The sequence below is a fragment of the Parus major genome, chromosome 2, assembly GCF_001522545.3.
Source record: "Parus major isolate Abel chromosome 2, Parus_major1.1, whole genome shotgun sequence".
Lineage (NCBI taxonomy): Eukaryota > Metazoa > Chordata > Aves > Passeriformes > Paridae > Parus > Parus major.
In genome coordinates this window covers 51,162,764-51,183,399 of record NC_031769.1, presented here as the reverse complement: position 1 = coordinate 51,183,399, position 20,636 = coordinate 51,162,764, and the positions used below count along the sequence as shown (strand labels likewise).

The window sequence follows — 20,636 nt, the reverse complement described above, 5'->3', positions numbered from 1 at the left end:
TGAACCAAGTCTGACAGGTCTTTCTTCTGCTATAAATATACAACATTCCCTTTCTCTTTATAAACTGCACAGTCTTATTGGTGTTGGCTACACTGATGAATTTTCCCAGACATTCTGGGTGGGAATTTCAAAAGCATTTGCTGCTCTGCTACCTCTGCAGACCCACTGGCCTGACGCTCCTTTGGCTGATTTCAGAGGACTTCCACAGGCTTCAAAGGCAGCACGCTGAGATAGCAGCTGAGAGCTTTGGAAAACACACTCTATTTTTCCCCCCCTTTGTTTGAGGCTTGTGTGCAAGCACAAACACCAGCAAATGCGCAGCAGTTCGTTCTGCAGTGTGCTTTTACCTTGCCTCCCTCAGCATGATACTCCTTCTCGTCTGCACCGAGCAGCTTTGCCAGCCCAAAGTCCGTGATTTTCACATGCTGAGGAGTCTTAACGAGGACATTCCTTGCAGCAAGGTCCCGGTGCACCAGGCGCCGTTCCTCCAGATAGTTCATTCCCTGCAATGCAACACACTGCTGGTCAGGCCTCGTGCACTCGGAGCCGCGACACACAGGTCACCAAACCTCAGCTGCTTCCTGGTAACTGCTGACACCACCACCACTAATGTGTGGTAAGTTATCCCACCTGCACTCTCCAATACATGATGTTTATTGCAGCGTGAGGATGAGTGCTGGCACTGTTACTATTACCCTTCAGGAACCTTCTTATGGGTCCAGGCACTGGTGGAGTGAAGGAAAAAGGTGCAGTAATGGGTAGAGTAGATATTAGTAGGGGATTTGGTTCCTTTGGGACTTAGCTCAAGAAATACACAATTGGGATGGAACTTAAAGGGACAAAGTCTTCTTTTGTCTGCACTTGTGCAAACCCAGGACTTCAGGAGAGCACAGTACGGAGTTTGACTATCCCCTGCCATTATATACACACACCAACTCTACAGAGAGGATTTAGAAAACCATTCGAAGTTGCTCATACTGTGTTTTATTACAGGCAGCGTACTCTGCCTTCTCTCTGCTAACAATGAGGCAGACCATTGCAAAGGTAAAAATGGGGGGAAAGATTTAAAAATTCATTTTAAGTCTGAACTCAGAGTTGCATCCATTTTCCAGTCCTCTTTGAAAAAGGCACGTTCTTCCAGTTTCACTGCCTCCCATGATCAGGCTGGATTTGCCATAGCATACGTGCTTTTTTTGGTACAACGTCCTCTTGAGGAAGAATATAACTAATTGTGCTGGTTTGACTTCTAAAGCATAAATTTAACAGCTGTGTTTCTGACCACAGAGATTACTCCCCTTTCCCTCAACACCAGTCTCTTGGTATATGGAATCAAAAACTTCATGATTTCAAAGTTTCCTGCAGTATCTTTTCCAAAACCCACTATTATTCCTAGTCCATACATTTCTACTGGTTGTAGCTTCTGCACTTGTATTTTTATGATGAGAATTGATAAAAGGTTACTTTTAACCTACAAAGTTAGTGCCAAAATGATCATGTTGGTGTGATGGCAGAGGACTGGAGGGAATTATTGCCTTCCACCCTCCACCCGCTTCCTAAGCCCACTTCTAAGCTGGACCACCATGGAATCCTCCTTCCAAGTCCCTCAGCAGAACTTCACCCATGCACTGCTCATGTTGCCAAAACAAACCACCCAAACAAACTGGCGCAGTGCCACTACAAGCGTGCATTGAATCACGCAAATAGATCTTCAGCAAGCAGAGCTCTTGAAACAAAAACTTCTGAGCTGCTGACAGAAAACAGACTATCTTTAAAAAAATAATAATTCCTTAATCTAGCCTCAGTAGGACAAAAAATTTCCTGTTAAAATTGACTTGCTGCAGAGGCTAATAAGGCTCGAAGCTGCTGAAAGGCAGAATATCAGTGTCACTAAGCTGTTTAAGGCACTGATGGCTGAAGACTCATGCATGTGCATAACTGTACACTGAAGATGTTGAACTGCCCATTTAGAAAGTTCAGCAGACCTTTAATTGTGTGCAGACCTAGAGTTTAATCCATTTTTCATCACTAAGCATGAGACCATTGTGTTCAAAGAGTTTCTTCACAGTGTTTCTGCACAGGGAGTATTTATACTCTGTCATAACATCTTGCCTGAAAGAGAGGACTCCATACCTCAGGAAAAGATAATGTTTGTAAAGGATGCAAAGAAAACTTATTTCAAAGCTGTGAAAACAGTAACAAAAATAAGCTTCCCAGGGAACTTGCCTCCTGCTGGTTAGTTACCAGACATGTATTTGTTTCAATTTTTTTTTTCCGCTCATAAGTAAATTTTTTTAAGAGGCAGAGAATGTTCAAAAATCTAGCATAACTTTATCAGAGTAGTTACACCAGACACATTGGTGGGAAAAAGCTGGACAAAAGATTTATGAGTGCTTTGAGGAAAACTTCAGTGTAGAGCAGCACAAAGGAATATGTTGAAGGTCAGGCATCACTGGTGGGGGCAGAAGTTGCTATGGGCAAATGTTGAACTGCCACAGAAAAAATCAAACGAAAGACAACAATTGTGAATGGCAACCTTTCGGGCAAGCAATGCCCCAAGGACACATCTGGGGATACGTTTTGCCACCTTAAAAATTAATAAGGAGAAGAAGGAGGAGGAGGGAAATACGGCCCCCAGGTCACCCTCCAAAGAGACTGAAGCTAGGACAGAGCAGTAATTGATTTTAAACAAGAAAGCAAAAGAGTCACAAAAAGTCACAAGAAAATGCAACTCACATCCCAGGTGGACACATAAATTAGATTTCACTTGTTGAGGAGCACAATATAAATAAAGTAAACATGCCGAGATGAAAAATGTGCTCTATAGGCTTTTGGTGGAGACATTTCTGAGGTTCTCAGCATGTTTCCTGAAAGCAAACCATGGCTGGGCGAGCCTGGGATGTATACAAGGCCTCAAGGGACCAATAAGTTTTTAAGTGTGTGGTTATCCTGCGGGCCAGTGTTCCTGGAATAAACAGCATTAAAGCAACCGTGCTGTGTAGACACTGCCATCTCATATGATGAATCTCCAACCAATTGCGGTTACTTTTTTGCTGGTCTTGCTTCGTTTTTCCATGCTTACAAATGGCTAACAAACACAGCATATTGCTACTACAGGCTAAAGGCTGTATGCAGTTCCTTTGCTGCTCTTTGGCAAACAGTACCAGGTGTGATAATGAGTCTTTAATGGGAATTGCAGTTAGATTACAGACCCCAGCTCAGCACCCATGAATTACAGAATAGCTCTGGGGTGCCTGAATGCCTTTTGGTGAAAGCCAGCCTGAGCAAAGATGGAACTGGTATTCAGCAGTCAGCAGTTTTGATCCCTGGCCTCAGAGATTTCATCATGAAACTCTCCAAGGCCCACCAGATGTATTCAACAGCACTGTCCTGTGACATAGCCCCAAGAAATCCACTGATGGAAGCAGCATTTTGCTATGGGAATTGACAAATTCTATTGCCTTCCCTGCTGCCTGTGCTGCATCTCATTTACATCACATTATCATTTCAATACCGGGTGTTTGGTTTGGACATAAATATCTAGGTGATAATGTTACACTGCCTAGAAGCATTTTGAAGAATAAGTAAGGTTTGTGCATCAGCACAAAAATAGTATATTATCCAAGAAAAAGTAACCACTTTTTGCCATGTGTAAGATACCTAGGATCCAGGTGGTGAAAGAGAAAGATTTGCAGAGACAGATAATTAAACAAACACATTACATGCTGTCAGATCTCTGAGTTTTAGCTGATCTAGAGCTCTGGTCTGCTTACCTTTGCAATCTGCACACACCAGTTGAGGAGGTACTGAGAGCCGATGTTGTCCTTGTGCTCTCGGATGTAATCCAGGAGGCAGCCGTAAGGCATCAGCTGTGTGATGAGCTGGACAGTTGAAGTGAGGCAGATGCCCAACAAGCGACACACATGAGGATTGTCAACACTAGCCATCACATAAGCTTCCTGAGAAGAAAGGCAAAAAAAAAAAAAAAAAGAAATGTGAAACACTCCCTTTGGCACTACATGAATATTTGGAGGCAGTTTGAAATAAGTGGTCATCCAAGAAGTTGCTTAAATACTGTATGCAAACTCTGTGTCTCATATCACATACAAAATACACATATTTCCTACTCCATGGACCAACTATTTTCTGTTCAATGGATGTCCAGATTTTGAACACCAAATCATCACTGAGATGCCACAGAAGAGCCAGTCTCTCACTACTGTACACCAAGCAAACATTGGACATAAAATCCTGGGAGGGTAAAACTTACAGACCAAGGAGGAATTAATAAATTGAACACTGACTGTAAGCTGATAGGATTTCATCATTTTAAGCACCTAATTGCAAGGGCAACACATTTTGTGAACACGTGTCATATGGCTTTTTCCCTCACAGATGTCTGAATGAAACTGATTGGAAATCAGTATTTTTGAGAATTATGCTCCCCTGTCAAGGTTGGTACTAACCCAGAAAGTCAAAGTTGTCATCTAGATTGTGACTGACAGTCTCATTCTTTGAGAGACCATGTTCTTCTTGACCATGTTGTTCTTCAGTCCATGTCAAACCAAACAGATTAATAATCAGTACACCAAGCTTTAGAAGCTTGAATGCTTGTCTTTAAGTAATGATGGTGAAAATACTGCCCTCAGCTGGAAAAGCTGTTTTAGACCCACATAGCAATGTAAATGATACTAGGAAGGTACATGAAATGTGGGAGCCCAAGCATTACAGACCCTTTGGTCATCTGGAATTTTGGGGTTTAGTTTCATAAATATGTGAAAAACTATTTTTTCAAATGTTGGTACACCCTGTGTAGCTTTAGGTACTGATCTACAACACCCAAGATACCTCCTCCTCTTTTATTCCTCTGTGGGAAGGGAAATAACCCTGGCTGGTTCAAATACATTATTTAACATGGCCAAGGGGCCAAAATTCCTGACCTCATGGTTTTTGTGTGCAAAAACTACATATGGATTGAAATTTGAGATCTGTATTTATACTCAAATCCACTGACAAGTGCCACCTCAAAGAATGGTCTCCACTTGGGGGAAAAAAATTAGAGCTGCATTTGTTTGGTTTCTTTAACTAACTTTGTGTCTGATTTACAGTATTTCAAGTATTTACAGTATCATTCAAGTATTTCAAGTATTTCAGTCTTACAGTATAAAATATTTAGATATTTTAAAAGTGATTTGATTGCAAAGCAACATAAGGGAAAATGAATGGGAATTTTTCCATACAGTGAGCCTGTCAGCATCTTGATTCAGCATCTAGAGTAACATCACCCCTTGGCAATTCAGGCCAGCAGTACCCCAAATCATAGTGAAGATACAAATGGCACAAGGGAAAGAGCAAAGCTGCTCTTTCTAAGAGCTTAAGAAAATAAATACCATAGCACATTACTCATCATCTAGCTAGTGTTCCACAGATGTTACATAGCTCCATAGCTGGTGAGAACTATTATTAAACAAAGTTATTAAGGCAGTGACGTTCAAGAAATAAGCAATCCTAATTATTAAGCAATACTTTCTGGGCCCTGTGTTGTTGCTTTATGTGCCAGCCTAAGCAAAACATGATGTAATGCAGCTTCTTTTGAGGTACTAGTTCTGCATTTGGTATCCTTGTTTTGGAGCCCTCAGGATGAGAATGGCCTCCAGGCAGACAGGTTAAATAGGATCTCCACCAGAACTGGTAAGAGCTCGACAACCTACTGCAAGATGTGAGTACACCACTGAAAAACAGCCCTCTGCCACGCACAGCACTGATTGTGTGGGCTAGCTCAAGGAAAGATAAAGCAGGAACACAATCTGCTATTCAGCTTCTATATATTTGTGGCATTGTTTTTTAGAGATTCTTGTAAATTTGTTATCCAATACTCAGCCATAAACAGAGACCAAAACAACTTCATTTCCCTATGCTTCCAAACGGAGCCATTGTAATGATGAAGGATGCCTTGCTTCCTGCTGGGATTCAGATCCGTATTGTATTCATTTTGGCAGGGCAGGGTGTGGGGGGAAGACTGCAGAGCAGGAGCTGTTCTCACTGCCCATCTGCCGCGCAGCCCGCGCGGGGCTGACCCGGGGGCTGAGCCCTGGGACGCCGCAGGAGCGCGGTGGGCGTTTGGGCCACACAGCTTTCGGAGAGCGTCCAAGTGTTGACACCGCCTCTCCCATTTGGTACTGCAAAGGAAAATAGGCCACCGCCTCCTCCTTGCAGAAAGCAGAACAGAACTATTGTGTGGTTGTGGGTCCTTCTAAGTAGCCCAAGACATTAAAGTGGGTCTTTGTTTCAACTGTTTATCTTGGAAATCTCTTCGGGTGCGCTCTGACCTGTTCCAAGTATGCTTGGTATTTAACAACAACCTTCTGAATTAACCCTACCCTAATAAAGTCAGCCAGAGCTTGCCTGGATTATAAGAGCTAAAGCTGCTGTGCTTGTTCTATACCAAGTGTGATTCTGTAAGACAAATCACCTTTAATTAGACATTATTATCTTTGAGGTTCCAGTGACCTTGTTAAATTGTTTAGCAAACATGTGTCTTGAGAAGTGCTTTTGGAGTCATCCCTGTGACTTCTTTCACTGCTTTTGTACTCTTTTAAATTTAGTTCTGAAATACTGAATTCCACCAACCAAATTATCTAAAAATTAACAGCATTGAAAAAGCAAGAGTTTTTTTGTTAAGCATCCTAATTCAAAGGAAAAGATAATGTGGGGATTTACTACAGAAATTTTTTTTAGAAGAGAAAGCACTTTGATACCACAGAAAAGCACACAGTCCCTGCATCTATTGCCCTGCCCAGCAATCTTGATCTGCTGAAGGATGGGTGAAGTAGTGTGGGCTTGTTGACTAGCCCTTCCTTCAGGATACATGCCTTCAGGAATTGAATGCAGTTAAGTCCAAAGCATCCTTTGTGAACACTGTGTTACGCTCCTTATCACTGTGAAGAGCAAAATGTGGGGCAGAGCTCAGGGCAGGCAGTTGAGCAGCATCTCTGCCAGCTCCTCAATGCAGGGAATGCCAGTGAAGGGAGGGATCACAGGCAGGTGAGGGGCAGGAATGAGGGCCACATAGTTAGGGACCTGGGGAAGGCCTGAAATTTGTCTGGAGTCTAACTAAACTAAAACCAGAATGGATATTGCTTCCTGTACGGATTTAGAGCTGGACCACCTATTCTTCTGCACTGCTGCAATACGTCTATCAAATCATATGGTGCATAACACACAATCTGTTGAAGCAGAGTAATGTATTGGAATAACACTGTTTATTCAGGGTGACTTGAAAAATTCAGTGAGCTTTATTATCATCAGTAGCACAAGCGGTAGTTTGTTCACAGACATTTATCCTGAGACTTCCCACTGCAAGGATGGGCATCTTGTTAAGATCTTCACCAGACCCAAACATCTGAGATGAACCTTCCTACCTGAGGTGTCATTTGCTGGCCAAAACTGGATTATTTTTTAAAAAAATCCTTCTAAATTCAGACCCTACCAAAATTTTAAAAAATCCACAATTTTCTCCATGGCTGAAGGACTTGTGTGCTTAATTAACAACATCATCAATTCCAGACAAACAGGTCTATTTGGGACATACCAGGGACAGGACAGAAAGACAGACAGACACACTCTTCTTGTTGCTTAAGACTGAGCCACAGCACGGGAAATCTTAAGTTACACTGAACTTCTGAGTGTTCCTTTCCTCACTCTCACTCACTCACTCACTCCTTTCCTTGTACAGAAATTTATACACCCTTGGTGCTGCATGTTCCATGGCTTTGGATCTAGTTAAGATTTTCATCAATTCCCAGTTCAGGAAACTTTGTATTTAGGACTCTGGCTCACTCGTTGTAAACTCATTTGTGAACCCCTAAATCAGTGTGCCATAGCCCTTTCTCCTGTTCTCTGAAGGGATGAACTATATCCAATATAATAAAAATCCCATGCTTCATTCAGAAGGTGAGATAATTTCTTGCATTCTATGGCAGAGAAATCAGACAGCTGGGATTTTAAAATTTTATTTTGGATTTATAACTAATTAAATCCTATTTAATCAAGCAACTATTTTATGACAATCTGCAGGATTCATAAATCATTATGTCTGTTATTTAGCATAGTTGTACCACCATAATGACAATGAATGCTACAGCTTAAGGCCTGAAAAATCAGAATAAAGAAAAAAGAATTAGCTGTAAATGTATGGTCCTAACCACTCCTTAGGTGCTACCCTATGAGTATATTATCTGTACTTGGATTGGGTTCATGAGAGACACAAAAAGCACTTCACAGACTGGGCTGCAAAGTGCAGAACTTCTGGATGAAGAATTGAGTTTTGGATGCAAAATATTTCTTCCCACACAAAATCCTGAAACCCTTCTAGTTGTTGGAGAAGAAAATCCACAGACCACTGACAACTTGAGAAAACAAACATTGAAACTCACATCAAGTATTTCCTTGTTGGCTTTTGGTGATGTAGCCTCTCTCAACTCTTTAATAGCAACAGGAATTTTAACCTTCTCTCCTTCTGGGATCCAAAGTCCCTACCAAAAAGAAGTACAAAGAGTTATTCAGTCTCATACCTAACAAATTAATTCTCACAGTTACATATATATTTTACATCTTGTAAGTAGACTTAAATAGAGCAATGGAAAGAAATGACAGACAACAAAAATACTGAAAAAATGTGTCTTGTCTGTATTACTAAATTCCTTCTAATGGTGTGGTACTTCTTTTTCAGTCACCTCTACTGTACTTGAAAAAACATATTCATTACATAAATAGCCCAAGAGATGCATGAAGAGCAACTTTTGTGGATGGAAATCTAACTAATTAGAGCATCACAGCAATTGCGCGTGAAAAACCTTGCCATTTCCAATTTACAAATCATGGGATGAAAATAATTAGCATTTTCTCATTAAAACCAGATGACACCTATGCTGTACAAATAATCCAGGCCTATATACATGCAGTGGCAGGGAAGTCTATGTCCCACTGGTGCAGTGCTCTATGTCTCTAGTGTCAGGAGGCCATTTAGGTGGCAGTCAGCAGCGTGGCACTGTGAGGAAATGCTGCTCAAATCCCTAGCAGCATAGGGATTTGTGCTCCTGAAGTTCCTAATCATAGCTGGAAGCCTGATTCAGAATATAGAGCTTTACAAAGAAATATAGGAACCTGCAGTTAATGGAAAAGCCTGAAACATATATCCTGAATAAAAGGAGGAGCACAGAAAAGTGGAACCTGATGAAGAAGCACAGAGGATAAACAAACACGAAGAGAAAAAATAACTTATGCACCTACACAACTGTAGGTGTGCAGACACTTTCACACATCTGAATCAGTTCTAATGAAAGAACTACTGAAAATTACAAAAAGAAGATCCCAGATGACAGGAAAATGGCTTTGCACTGAGTTTAAAAAAGCGCATTTCTTTTTCTTCTTAATATTTACAAAGGGGTGTATTTGTCTGTGGTAGTTTTTAAGCCAAGATATTTATTCTCCAGGGTCAACAGTATGGCTTTGGCAACGTGTTAAGTAAACCTTTTCCTGTTACCCAATTTCTAACAAAACTAATCACAATTGAGTAATCTCTCTACACTTCAACAGATTTATACATGCTATAAAATCTACTTAAAAAAAAACCATCTACACAATAATTGAAGCTCCCAGTTCTTGTTTGTCTGGGCAGCTTCTGCAGAAGGGAGCAAGATGAAAAAGGGAATAGAAACATGGTGATCTTACCTTATAAACAGTGCCAAAAGCTCCAGAGCCTAAAACTTTGACCTTTTTAAATTCTGTTTCCTTTAAAATTCTCAGATGAGCCTGGTTTGGTGCCTCCCCGCTGGGTGTCAGTGGTTCAACAAGCTGGTGCAGAGAGAAGATGATGTTAGAAGGTTACACAGTCTGGAAGGCTGAAAACTTTGTGGAAGCAAATAAATCCTTCCCTTAAAATAATGAACATTTGTTTCCATGTGAAGTTTTTGGGAAGATAGCTCTGCTCTGACTTGCAGGAATAAAAATACCTGCTCCAAAAGCCAAGCACAGAGTGGCAACAGCCATTTTGAAAGAGAATGAAGCCCTCTTCTCAAATGGAGGCTATGACTTCAAAGTCTTGAAACACATGGCATGAAAAATAATATAATTACCACAGATGCTAAAAGAGATTATTTTTGTTTTGAACTTGTGAATAAATTATTAAAATGTTCAAAATAATGGGCAAGAATCACCTGCAACATTTCATGTCTGCTCTTGTTTAACTGGATAAAATTCCCATGGTACCAGTGGTTCCCCTACACCACGTGGTGTACAAGCAGCAATTGAAACTCTGACACTGATTCTTTCCTCAAAAAAAATGATGTTGAATTGCCTATTGATTTTTTTCAAAATTTTATTTCAGCTGTATTACAAATAGTGGTAATGCTCTCCAAATATATTTAATGTTTTTATGATGCCTAAGCCAGCTTTTTCCTTAGTGTTTTTCCTTTTGCTTTTTCTTCAAATAAAACCATATTTAGCTAGATTCAATTTGATTTTAGAGGACCAGCAGCCTCTCTGTTGTGATGAAATATCTGCACCTTGAGGAGTCCAGAGGGTGCAATATGAGCTGGGCACAAATTGAACTCTACTATCACAACGGCAGAATACAGCAGTATGTAAAATACAGTTTCATAGTGCAATGAAAAACAAGACAGCTTGGAGTTTTCTTTCTTTTTTTTAAGGATATTAGCAGCTGACTCTGCAAAGCTGGCAAGTACAGAAAGAAGCTGCAACTGGGGCTTTAGCAGAACGTTAAAAACAACTGGCTAATTTACTAGAACCGGACTAGAAAGAGAAGGGGGCTAACCACAAAAGAGCAGCTACCACCTAGGATTAGGAATTTTGCTGTATATGAGGTATCCAGAGGGTGATGCTGTGCATGCACCCAAAGCCATGCAAAAACCAAAAAGCAGTGCATGTTCACGCCCAACAGAGTGAACCATTCACTTTGACGACTTTGTGGATTTCTTGTGCTAAAAACAAACCAAAGACAAGACACAAACACTTCCTCAATTCCTTTCCCTCCTCTCCTTTTTTTCCACAGGATCAGGTATGCATCTGATGAAGGGGGTAAAATTTTCCAAAGCACCCCAAGGTGCCATGGGAGCCTCAAGGCTTGTCTGGAGGGACACACAATTTGAAGCTGAAGGTCTACACAGGAAGGTAATGTGGATGATCAAACACATTGCACCTCAACCTGAAGGTGTAGTTTTTTTCTGATTAGACAATCTCAATGACTTTCCCTGGGATTGAGACATCAAAACCCTTTAAATATTTTACAACTTATATGCAGAGGGATCAGATTTGAGATTGAGGAGGTGTTAGGTGCAATGCCACTCCTTCCTTGAGACGCGTGGTAGCTGCCGCGTTCCCCATCCCAAGGGATTGCTGCGTTACAAGGCAGATGCAGGCTGCTTTAATCCTCTGGTACAAGGAGGAGGACAGCCACTGCCCCAGAAGTGGCAGGGGTGCTGGCAGTGCTCACCTCCCTCTCCTGCAGCAGCCGGCGCAGGGTCCGCTTTCTGACGATGTGGCGTCTCCGCAGGTACAGGCCGATGCCCAGGCCCACCACCACCAGGCACAGGAGACCTCCGACAACACCGGCTGCGATAGACGGGATCTTGGAGCTGCAACACAGGAGGGGATGCAGAAAGAGAAAAAAATTCTTAGGTGTTAAGATTTTAAAGAAGCCCTACAGAGGTTGCAGGAAGCCTTATGTTTTGATCAAACTCTGGACACCCACGTAAGGCTACTATTTGACATTTCAGATTTCTTGGGTGCCTGTATTTTTAAATTCCTCATCCAGTAATCTGTTCAAAGTAGTGCTTAATTTCCATCTGGGTTTAAACCACAAGTCTTCATTCTTCCCTCAAACTCACAGTTGGAACTGATCCTCATAGCTTAAGAGAGGGGATTTCTGCTCCCTCTGACAAACCCACCAAGCACATGAGCATCAAATCCGTGATGCCTCTGTGTGCCAGCCAGCTGTGGGCAGCCCTCGTGTGATCAGAGACAAGAAGCATGTGGAGAGAAGGATCTCAGAAAGACAGACACAGTTGTGGTACCAGCAGCACAGCTGACATCCCCCCATTATTGGTGGGGGGCAAGGCTTGCTGTAAGGGTCTGTCTGAATGTCAGATCATCTGTCTTCCTTACAAGGACAAGTGTCTGAAGCCAGGTATTGTGTACCATCCCCACTGTACACACAGATTCATGAGATCCTGGGTAATTGCAAATTTAAGTTGAAAAGAAAAACCTGTTTTCCACGGTTGTTTTTTGGTCTGTAGAGATTCTTCCCAGCATTTTTCTAAGTTGCCCCAGGGATTACTATTAAATGCAGTCACTTTTTAACAGCACTTCTAGGCTGAATTTATCATGCCATAGCATGACTTTGTGGCCAGAAACTAAATCCCTCTCAGTCAGAGAAGACTGTTTGCTTGCTGCATGACCTCGAGCACATCATGAAGCCAAACAGTGTGATGTAAGATCCAGTCTGAGTGTGACGAATGAGCATCCATCTGGGCACACAGTATTTGGAGATTTAGAGATCACAGGGCTGGAAAAGACCCTCTGCATCTCTGAGTCTCCAGTAACACAGGCAACTAGATCAGTCCTAAACATATCTCTCTCTGCCTTTAATCCTTTCTTTTTCCATCCCCTCCTTTTATTCTTCAGTAACAGATCCCTGGCCTCACCTTGACAAAAATTGTAGCCAGAACAAGATTTCAAAGTCTTGTGCCAGTAGCAATATTTCTCAGTTCTTTAAACCATTTTTGTATCTGTCACTTCCCTGTAAACAGCTGAAGACTTTAGTCCCAGCCTTGCAGTGTCCAGTGTGGAAATGTAAACACACACACACACACACACACACACACACACATTCTTTCCAGCTCTGCCATTAATTGTAGCAGATGAAATACTCACCCATTTGGACAGCCTTCAAGACCTGGCCCTTTGCACCTGTAAAAACAAATGAACATTACAAACATAGTAGCTCTGGCCTACATACTTCTGTAATTCCAACTAAGAAGAGTGCTACTAGTTTTAAAGTTTGTGTTTCAGAGCAGTCCAAGTGTTAACACAGGAATTTATAATAGTCATACACTTCATTGAATATCAGTCAACAACCTTGCTGCAAGATCTTTAACAAAGGGAAATAGCTACGCTGCATTCTTAGTTTAAAGAATGTTTTAAAACAATGTTTTAGCATGTAGTAGAAGTGGGGGAGGACACAGATACACAAAATTCATGGATTTCCTGTCTCAGTGCAGAGCCCAAGGCTGACTGTGGATGAGAACAGAAGTAGCCTCCTCCTACACGGACAGAAATACATTTGGAAGCATATCACTGCAGACCCTCCTGCATAATCCTTGTTTCCTGATAAGGTAAAGATTTTAATTACCAGACTTTCTATTGCAATGGAAAACTTGGGCAGCAGATACATGGACTTTCATCAAAAAATGGGATTTGACAGCACTCTCTCGGGCTACATGGCATGTGTCCATGACATTTTTCCTTAAGAATCCAAAGTCTTATGTTACTGGTAATGTAAACAGGTACAATCATTATCCAGAGAGCCAGGAACTCTACTAGCAACTCATTCACCCTTCATTTGAGTTTAAAATGCTCAAAATTTTGGCAGTGCAGTGCAAAAAAATAATAATAAAAAACACAGATGAAAACAGTGACTGTGTTCACTTGATGGTCTAATGAGTGTGAAAGGCCCAGTGCATTCCCCAAGTGCTGCTGGGCTATGAGATGTATGCTCTTCATGGGAATTGTGGTCGTTGTGGTGTGTGCTGAGGAAGGAGAGCATTACTGACAGGATGACATCACCTCTGGAAAACAGAGCACAGGAAAGAGTAAAGTCCAGTTTGTGGTATCTGCTCCCTGTGCTGACTTAAAGAAAATGGATTATCCCAAAACAGCTCCAGAGGAGGTCAAGTAGGGGGTAAGGAGTGAGCCCATGCCAGGAAAACTGCTCTGGAATCCCTCTCACTGAGAGGAGGAAATATTTCAAAATGCCAGGTAGAATTGCAGATCTTCTCTCACAACTTAGTCTGGGTCTGGGGAAGGGAGAGGTGAAGCAACCGCTCATTTTATTGGGTTTTAGTTTGTTTGTTTGTTTGTTTTCATTACTCGGAGCTTCCCTTGTATATTTGCCTTGTTTCTGGGCCAACACAGTGCTCCAAGACCCAGCATCTGGAAGGTCTTCTAAGTTCACTGGGCTCCCATGCAGGAATGTGCATCCTGGTGTCCTGGACATGCTGGAAGTGCTGTGCATACCAATTCCCGGATTCTGGGTCCTCAGCCTCGTTAGCTTTCTTACCAGCATACAGCTTGCTTTGTCTCTTCAGTTGTGTAACTGAGCACAGAGAGGCTGCACATGCAGAGAGCAGAGCCACCAGCTTGCTTATCATCATAGGAGGCAGATCTTGCCTTGGGCTTCTCTCTTCAGGTGCTCAATGGAAAACTGATCTAGGACTCCAGACCTCATCCAGTCACAGTCTGCCTCCCAGATGAGAATTTCTAATGCAACAAAGTATGTGCAGCCGCTCTTGATATGAATGTGAAATTAGAAAACCTCACCTAATTTCAGAACATGGCTACTGTCCCTCAAAGTGTCTCTTCCTCAAAATTCTGGTTTGCCATGCTACTTTAAGATGGCAAGTTCTCTATGTGCTTTCTAACAGCAAAAAAACTGGCTGAGGTGATTGTAGCTGCAGTCTGAGGAATAACTGATCACTTCTCTTACACATCAAAGTAGAGGTGGGAGACCTGTAGACTTTTGACAGTCCCCTTCCTTTCCCCACACAAATCCATCAATATGAAGTCTCATAAGAAAAACTAAAAAGGTGTTTGGGAAGAAATAGAGATCAGCTTGTACTTTTCAAATCCCACTTGGTTTTCTTGATTAATTTCACAAGTCAGAGAAGTAACAAAGCCCACTAGAATTATCCCTCCAGGACTATATATAACTATCTCTCTTAATGTGGAATTTTATGATGACACCATACATAAGTAACCCAGATTTTATGGAATCTAAACAATCACGTTTTCCATTCCTAAATAATTTTTCTTCTGCTTACAGAAACCAAAATGAGAAACGTGACCTTATGTTAAGAAGTAACTCAAGATCTTATGGATATATGAGATGAATATAACAGAAGTTGCAGTCTTTGATATATTTCTCTACTTATTGGAAAATTAGTTCTGTGTACAGCTCCTGAAAACTACTTCATCCTGAACTACACATTTTATCTAGCTATGTAAATATTCCTTGTCCCAGTGCAGACCCAGCTGTTTGTTTCCCAAATTCATCAATATTCTAACAACTTTCTCCTCGACCTATAGTTCCTAATTTGATGTAATACATTCAAGTTGTTATAATTGATGGCCTTCAGGCGGGACTCACACTGTAACAGCCAAAGTTACTTCACAATCATAAAAGAACTGGAAAATAATTTTTAAATATTTTTAAACTTTATGAAAATTTTACTTTGTCCTTTATTTCTAAGGAACCTTTCAAGAATGACAAAGGCATAGAACTTGTGCTGTGCTTTCTGGAGCCTTCCCTCTCAGATCCCCTGGCCACTTTCTTATCTCCCCCAAAAATCCCTTAGCATTTATAATGAAGATGGGTGAGACACAGAGTGTTGATAACTGTGGATGCAGCCAGGATGTGCAGTGTTATTGGCTGCAATGGTGGCTTCTCCTCCTCCCTTATCCACCCCAGTGGTTGTGTCTGGGTTTATTTCCTGTACTCTGTGAGACTGGCAAGAGAAAATCAAATCCTTCAGCACTGAGAAGATTAATTAAGATGATGAGTGTCTTTAATTGATGAACATATGGGGTAATTCCAGGACTTCTGAGATGTTGCTTTCTTTATTGTAGAATATATTCTCAGCTATACTAGAGGCAGGGCAAAAGGAAGCTTGTGTACAAAATCCCCAAGAGAATACAGAAGAATTGGGAGAGAAGGGGCCCTTTGGACTAAACAGGAGAAAGCATCCCTCATTCTGTTTCTCAATGAAGGCTGAAAAATGGACTCAGCCAAGAAAGTGAGACTCAGAGGAATTCTTTGTGGCATTGCAAAAAAAGCAATGTGCGACCAGTATGCATACCTAAAAAGAAAAAATGAAATTTGTGACAAACCTCTACTGGGAGGAGAAGTCTATTACTTGAAGCTTCTTCAAATAAGGAAAACAGAGAGATCCTGGGAACCTTTGCTTGCATGACTACTGAAGTCAGCACACTTAATCATGCTGATAAGATTTTGTGGGCTCTAGCCGTGAAATTGGACAGGGACAGAAATGAAGTTGTTTCTTGTCATGCAAGAATCGCTGAGACTGTGGTTTCTAAGGATGCAAAAGATTTGTGAGACAGATGTTTTCCACCCACTGCTGAACAGATCCATTCCCACAGCAAAATGAGGGAAAGGCGTGAAGAGAAATGGCATTGCTGATGGATTGCCTTCTGAGGGACAGTGCTGTGCCTGACTGCATGTTCCCATATTGTAACCCTGACACTGGCTCCCTACTCATCCATGGCCACTGATGTCCCATCTGTATAGCAAATATTGCAACACTACTTCCTAATAGCTCTTTGAGCCCTCCAGGAATACAGCCTATTTCACCTGCCACATTCAGGCATCAACTCAAATTGGGCTATTGAGCATGTTCACAATGTAACTGATGCAAACTCAGCCCAGCTCTTCCATGTGAAAGATGAAATTGATGCTACTTTTTATGTTCTGCCTTAATAACATAGGGACAAATACACTGAGGCATGGGTACCCTCATTTAAAAAAAGTCTCCTTACCTCATCTCCTGCCTGACTCTTGAGGTTCCCCCATCCACTGCTAAAGCAAGGCAGAAATTGAGTTCCCTGATCAATTCTGTCTTTGGAACTTGCTTGTGCACTAAGAGCCACTGTGTGGCTTGTTTTACATCCCTGTCTGGCAAATTATATTCTCCAAATCTGCATTTGAGTCTAGTGTTTGATCTCACTACCGAGTCCGCACAGTATAAAAAAAGCCATGTTCAGATGTTGTTACTCATTACACTGTTCCACTAATCAGCTGCATTTCTGTGTGGCCAGTTAGAAGGAGGGTATTGGACCACTGTGGCCAGTTCAAATCAGTAGGGACTACTGAGGTCATTAATAAAGAGCAAACTTATTATGATCCCTTTCCAGCTGAGAAAAGTTCTTCTTGGGCTTGCAGTGAGAAGCCCTGATAAGTCTTGTCTGTGACTACAGCAAAAACAGTGGCTACTGCTGTAAATTGTGGCAAATCCACCAGGCTGGTATAACTACTGTCTGAAAACCATTGCACTGAATTCCACTACAAGCATTAGAAAGGGCTGTTACTTGCTGATTCCACCCTTTATTTCCTTTTTTCCATGAAGGTGGGGAACTGGCAGTTGGATTAGCTAATATACAATGTGATGTATATTACAATGAGTATGTTACAACTCCTCTCTTGCAACACTTATTATGAGCATATTATAGAAGGATTTTGGATCAGACACACTTGCAGGGTAAAAGGCAGAGGCCCCTGATGGACAATACACCAAACATGGGCTAGCTTTTTGCTCCAAAAGCATCACAGTCCAATAACCAGCTCTCAAACACTAAAACCTTTTCTTGTGCATCCCATGTCTTCTGTAGGCTGGAAATCAGGAGAGGAGACCACTATTACTTGTGATGTAGGTTGAACAGGTCAATTCACACCTTGATACAGGTGAATTGTATCAATAGCTCATATAGACTGGATTTACTGTGATGCCTGTTAAAAAAGCCACACTCACAAGGCTTTAAACTCAGGCCAAGTGCTAGCATATTGAAAGAAGGAAAAAAAAAATCCACTGTGTTACCCCACTGGGATTTTCCTCCTGAAAGTTGAAAGGTGCAGAGAAAAATAGGTCCTGGGAACCCAGCATCCACCAGATGTCACTGATGTTCCTCTCAAAACCAGAGGACACAGCAACATGCCAGGTAGGAAAAAAAAAGGTGTACCACTGGTGGCTGAGTCCTGTAAAATTCTTTTCTCAAGTTATCACACAAGCCTACTTAAAACCCCTTATACCTTTTTTTTTTTTTTCTTTCCTTCTGCATAAAGACAAAGACACTGACTTTTCCCTACTTAAAAAATTTGCCACACTCTGCTCACATTAGCTGTGTCCTCCTGACCTTCTTGCTCCCTGCTAGTTCTTCTCAGTGGTTTGACACGGGATCTCAATCAGGAAGAGAAAGAGCCCAAGACAAGCTGTTTCTCTTTCTTTTCTACCTTGTCACCATTCAGTCCCAGGTTCTACTCACCCCCGGGTGCAGTTTGGATGGCAGAGCTGGCAAACATTATTCCCATCGGCATATTTCCAGACGAGGGTGTCATTCTCACCCAGAACCCCTGCTGGGCAGGATTTCACACAGTGGGGGCCATCTATAAAATGGGCACACTTCATGCAATTGTCAGGGCCCTGCAGAGAGAAACAACTTGTTTATAACGCCCTTACATCAGCTTATTCAGGAGGAAATTCAGAAGATAAATCTAAATGCCTTCCACTGCTGGAAGTTTTCAGCGTTGTCTGGTTTTATCACCTTGCTACCTGATATTCTTGCAAATAATTGCTCTTGTAGGATGGACCATACAGAAGACAGCTCCTGGTGCTTAAAGCTAATATTTTATTGCACTACAATGGTGCTTCTTTTTTTCCCTCTGCCTTCTGTCTGGTTGGAAAACTTGCATTTTGCATTTTAAATGGGGAAGAATTTAATGACACCTTGATAAGGGTTAGCTGAAAAGCAGACAGCTTGGTTGCTACCTGGTGCAATCTACTGTCACATAGTTTAAAATAGTGGATATACACCTCCTGATACCTCCCTGAAATACCGGAATAAAATCATTATTTTTCTGGTTTCTCAGCATAGGTTCTTTCCTCTGTTAGAAAGAAGCAGCATAGGATGATGAAGGCAACCCAAGAAGTTCATGCTTTTTTTTTTCCACTTTGAAAAGCACTTAAGTTTGTATTTAAAGGCATTGCCTTCAGCCATTTTTGGCAGAACTGTTTTTATTAAGACTGTAACATCACCATGAATGACCAGACCAGATCCACAGTGCTGGTTGCAGTGGGACAAAAGTAAGACACGCTATAAGAAGATTATTTTAATCACTGTAATGTGTAAGGGCCACTATAATAGACTACTAGATGCTAGGCAAATATGGACCAGGGGGTCACTGCCTGAAGGAGTTTATAATGTAAATAACATCCTGGAGGCCATGGTGCTAGGAGAGAGGATGGAAATGCTTCACATTACTGAGCAGTGACTCTTCAAACTGAAGATGGGTGTCCTTGCTCTTGACAGGGCAGGGTTAATTTTTGCAGTAGCTGGGAGAGGCATGGCTAGGACATGGGGGTTATTCTATACCCCTTCATGTCATCGCCAGGGGCACAGGAAGGAGTTTCTTCTGGGAAGAAGGGGTTCCCTCTGGTTGAGCAAGCATGATAGAGGGAACAGTGGGGTAATGCTGGTTCTGAGCATTGTGTAAATCCTTCCCCTTTCTTGTACACTGTTACTAATGATGCTGCTGTTACTGTTCCCTTCCTTATCTCATTGCTGTTTCCAGTAAATTGTTCTTATCTCATCCCATGATTTTCCCCTCTTGTGCCTCCAATTCTCCTCTCCAGCCTGCCACAGAGGAAGGGGGAGAGGGAGTGAGTGAGCAGCTTGTGGTTTGGAGAGTCTCAGTGGGAGTACTAAATTGGGGAGTACCATTCCTAACCCACAACAATGGGCAAGGCTCAAACACTCAGAGGCTGGTGGCAGTGGCAAGAGGTGTTTAAAGAGTTGGGTTAAATAATACAGAGGTGGACCTGTGATGGAAGCAGGAGATTTGATCTAAAAAAAAAAAACAAAAAAAACCCAAACAAAAACACAAAGAAAAAAAAATAAAAGAGAACTGGACCTTTGCAATTAAGATCTGAGTTTGACCTAATGTGTTCACACTGACTTGGAAGTTGAGAGGTTATATGTCACTCAAATGTTTGCCATATTTCCCAAAGTAAGTAATTTTTTTTCTGCAAAAATACAAAAAATATTAAAGACTCTACAATGTTGGTGACTCTGGATTACATACCAGAAAATAAAACTCACACCTTGAGGTTTCCTATCCTTCTCCCTTTCCCAAAGATCTTGACTTCTAACCACCCTCATTCTCTGCTTCACATCAAATAGGGTTAGAATGAGACCTCAGGATTATCTGAACATGGTAAATAGATATTAATACATGATCTGAGGCTCAGGTTTGCTAAGATGAATCTGCTCTTACAGGTCCAGTGCAGGTCGCATTGTACATGGTGGAGTTTTGCACCAGGCACTCAGGGTGGCAGGGCAGGCACTTGGAGTCCTTTTCAAACTCTCTTGGCTCCCTGGAAAACAACAACAAAAAAAGAGAAATAATTAAACCTCAGAAATAATAGCAAGTGATAAATTGTGGTCTTCTCTCCTTTTCCAGACTTTTCCACATTTGATTGAGATGATGATGGTACTGAGACAGGATGAGGCACCCCCCTGGCTACACCAGTAGCACTTGCTCAGTGCAATCAGGAGGA

General features: G+C 41.7%; 1 protein-coding gene across 2 annotated transcripts in view; it reads right to left on the bottom strand.

The window, feature by feature from the left end:
- The window catches only part of EGFR (epidermal growth factor receptor), a 158,800-nt gene that overhangs the window by 13,699 nt on the left and 124,465 nt on the right, over positions 1 to 20,636 (bottom strand). For both annotated transcript variants that reach the window (XM_015618676.3, XM_015618675.3), the window contains exons 14-21: positions 20,354 to 20,453; positions 18,346 to 18,503; positions 12,949 to 12,984; positions 11,510 to 11,651; positions 9,730 to 9,852; positions 8,433 to 8,531; positions 3,771 to 3,956; positions 348 to 503 (exon numbers count right to left, since the gene is read on the bottom strand). In XM_015618676.3, coding sequence (XP_015474162.1) covers positions 348 to 503; positions 3,771 to 3,956; positions 8,433 to 8,531; positions 9,730 to 9,852; positions 11,510 to 11,651; positions 12,949 to 12,984; positions 18,346 to 18,503; positions 20,354 to 20,453 — 1,000 coding nt within the window. The remainder of the gene's footprint in view (positions 1 to 347; positions 504 to 3,770; positions 3,957 to 8,432; positions 8,532 to 9,729; positions 9,853 to 11,509; positions 11,652 to 12,948; positions 12,985 to 18,345; positions 18,504 to 20,353; positions 20,454 to 20,636) is intronic.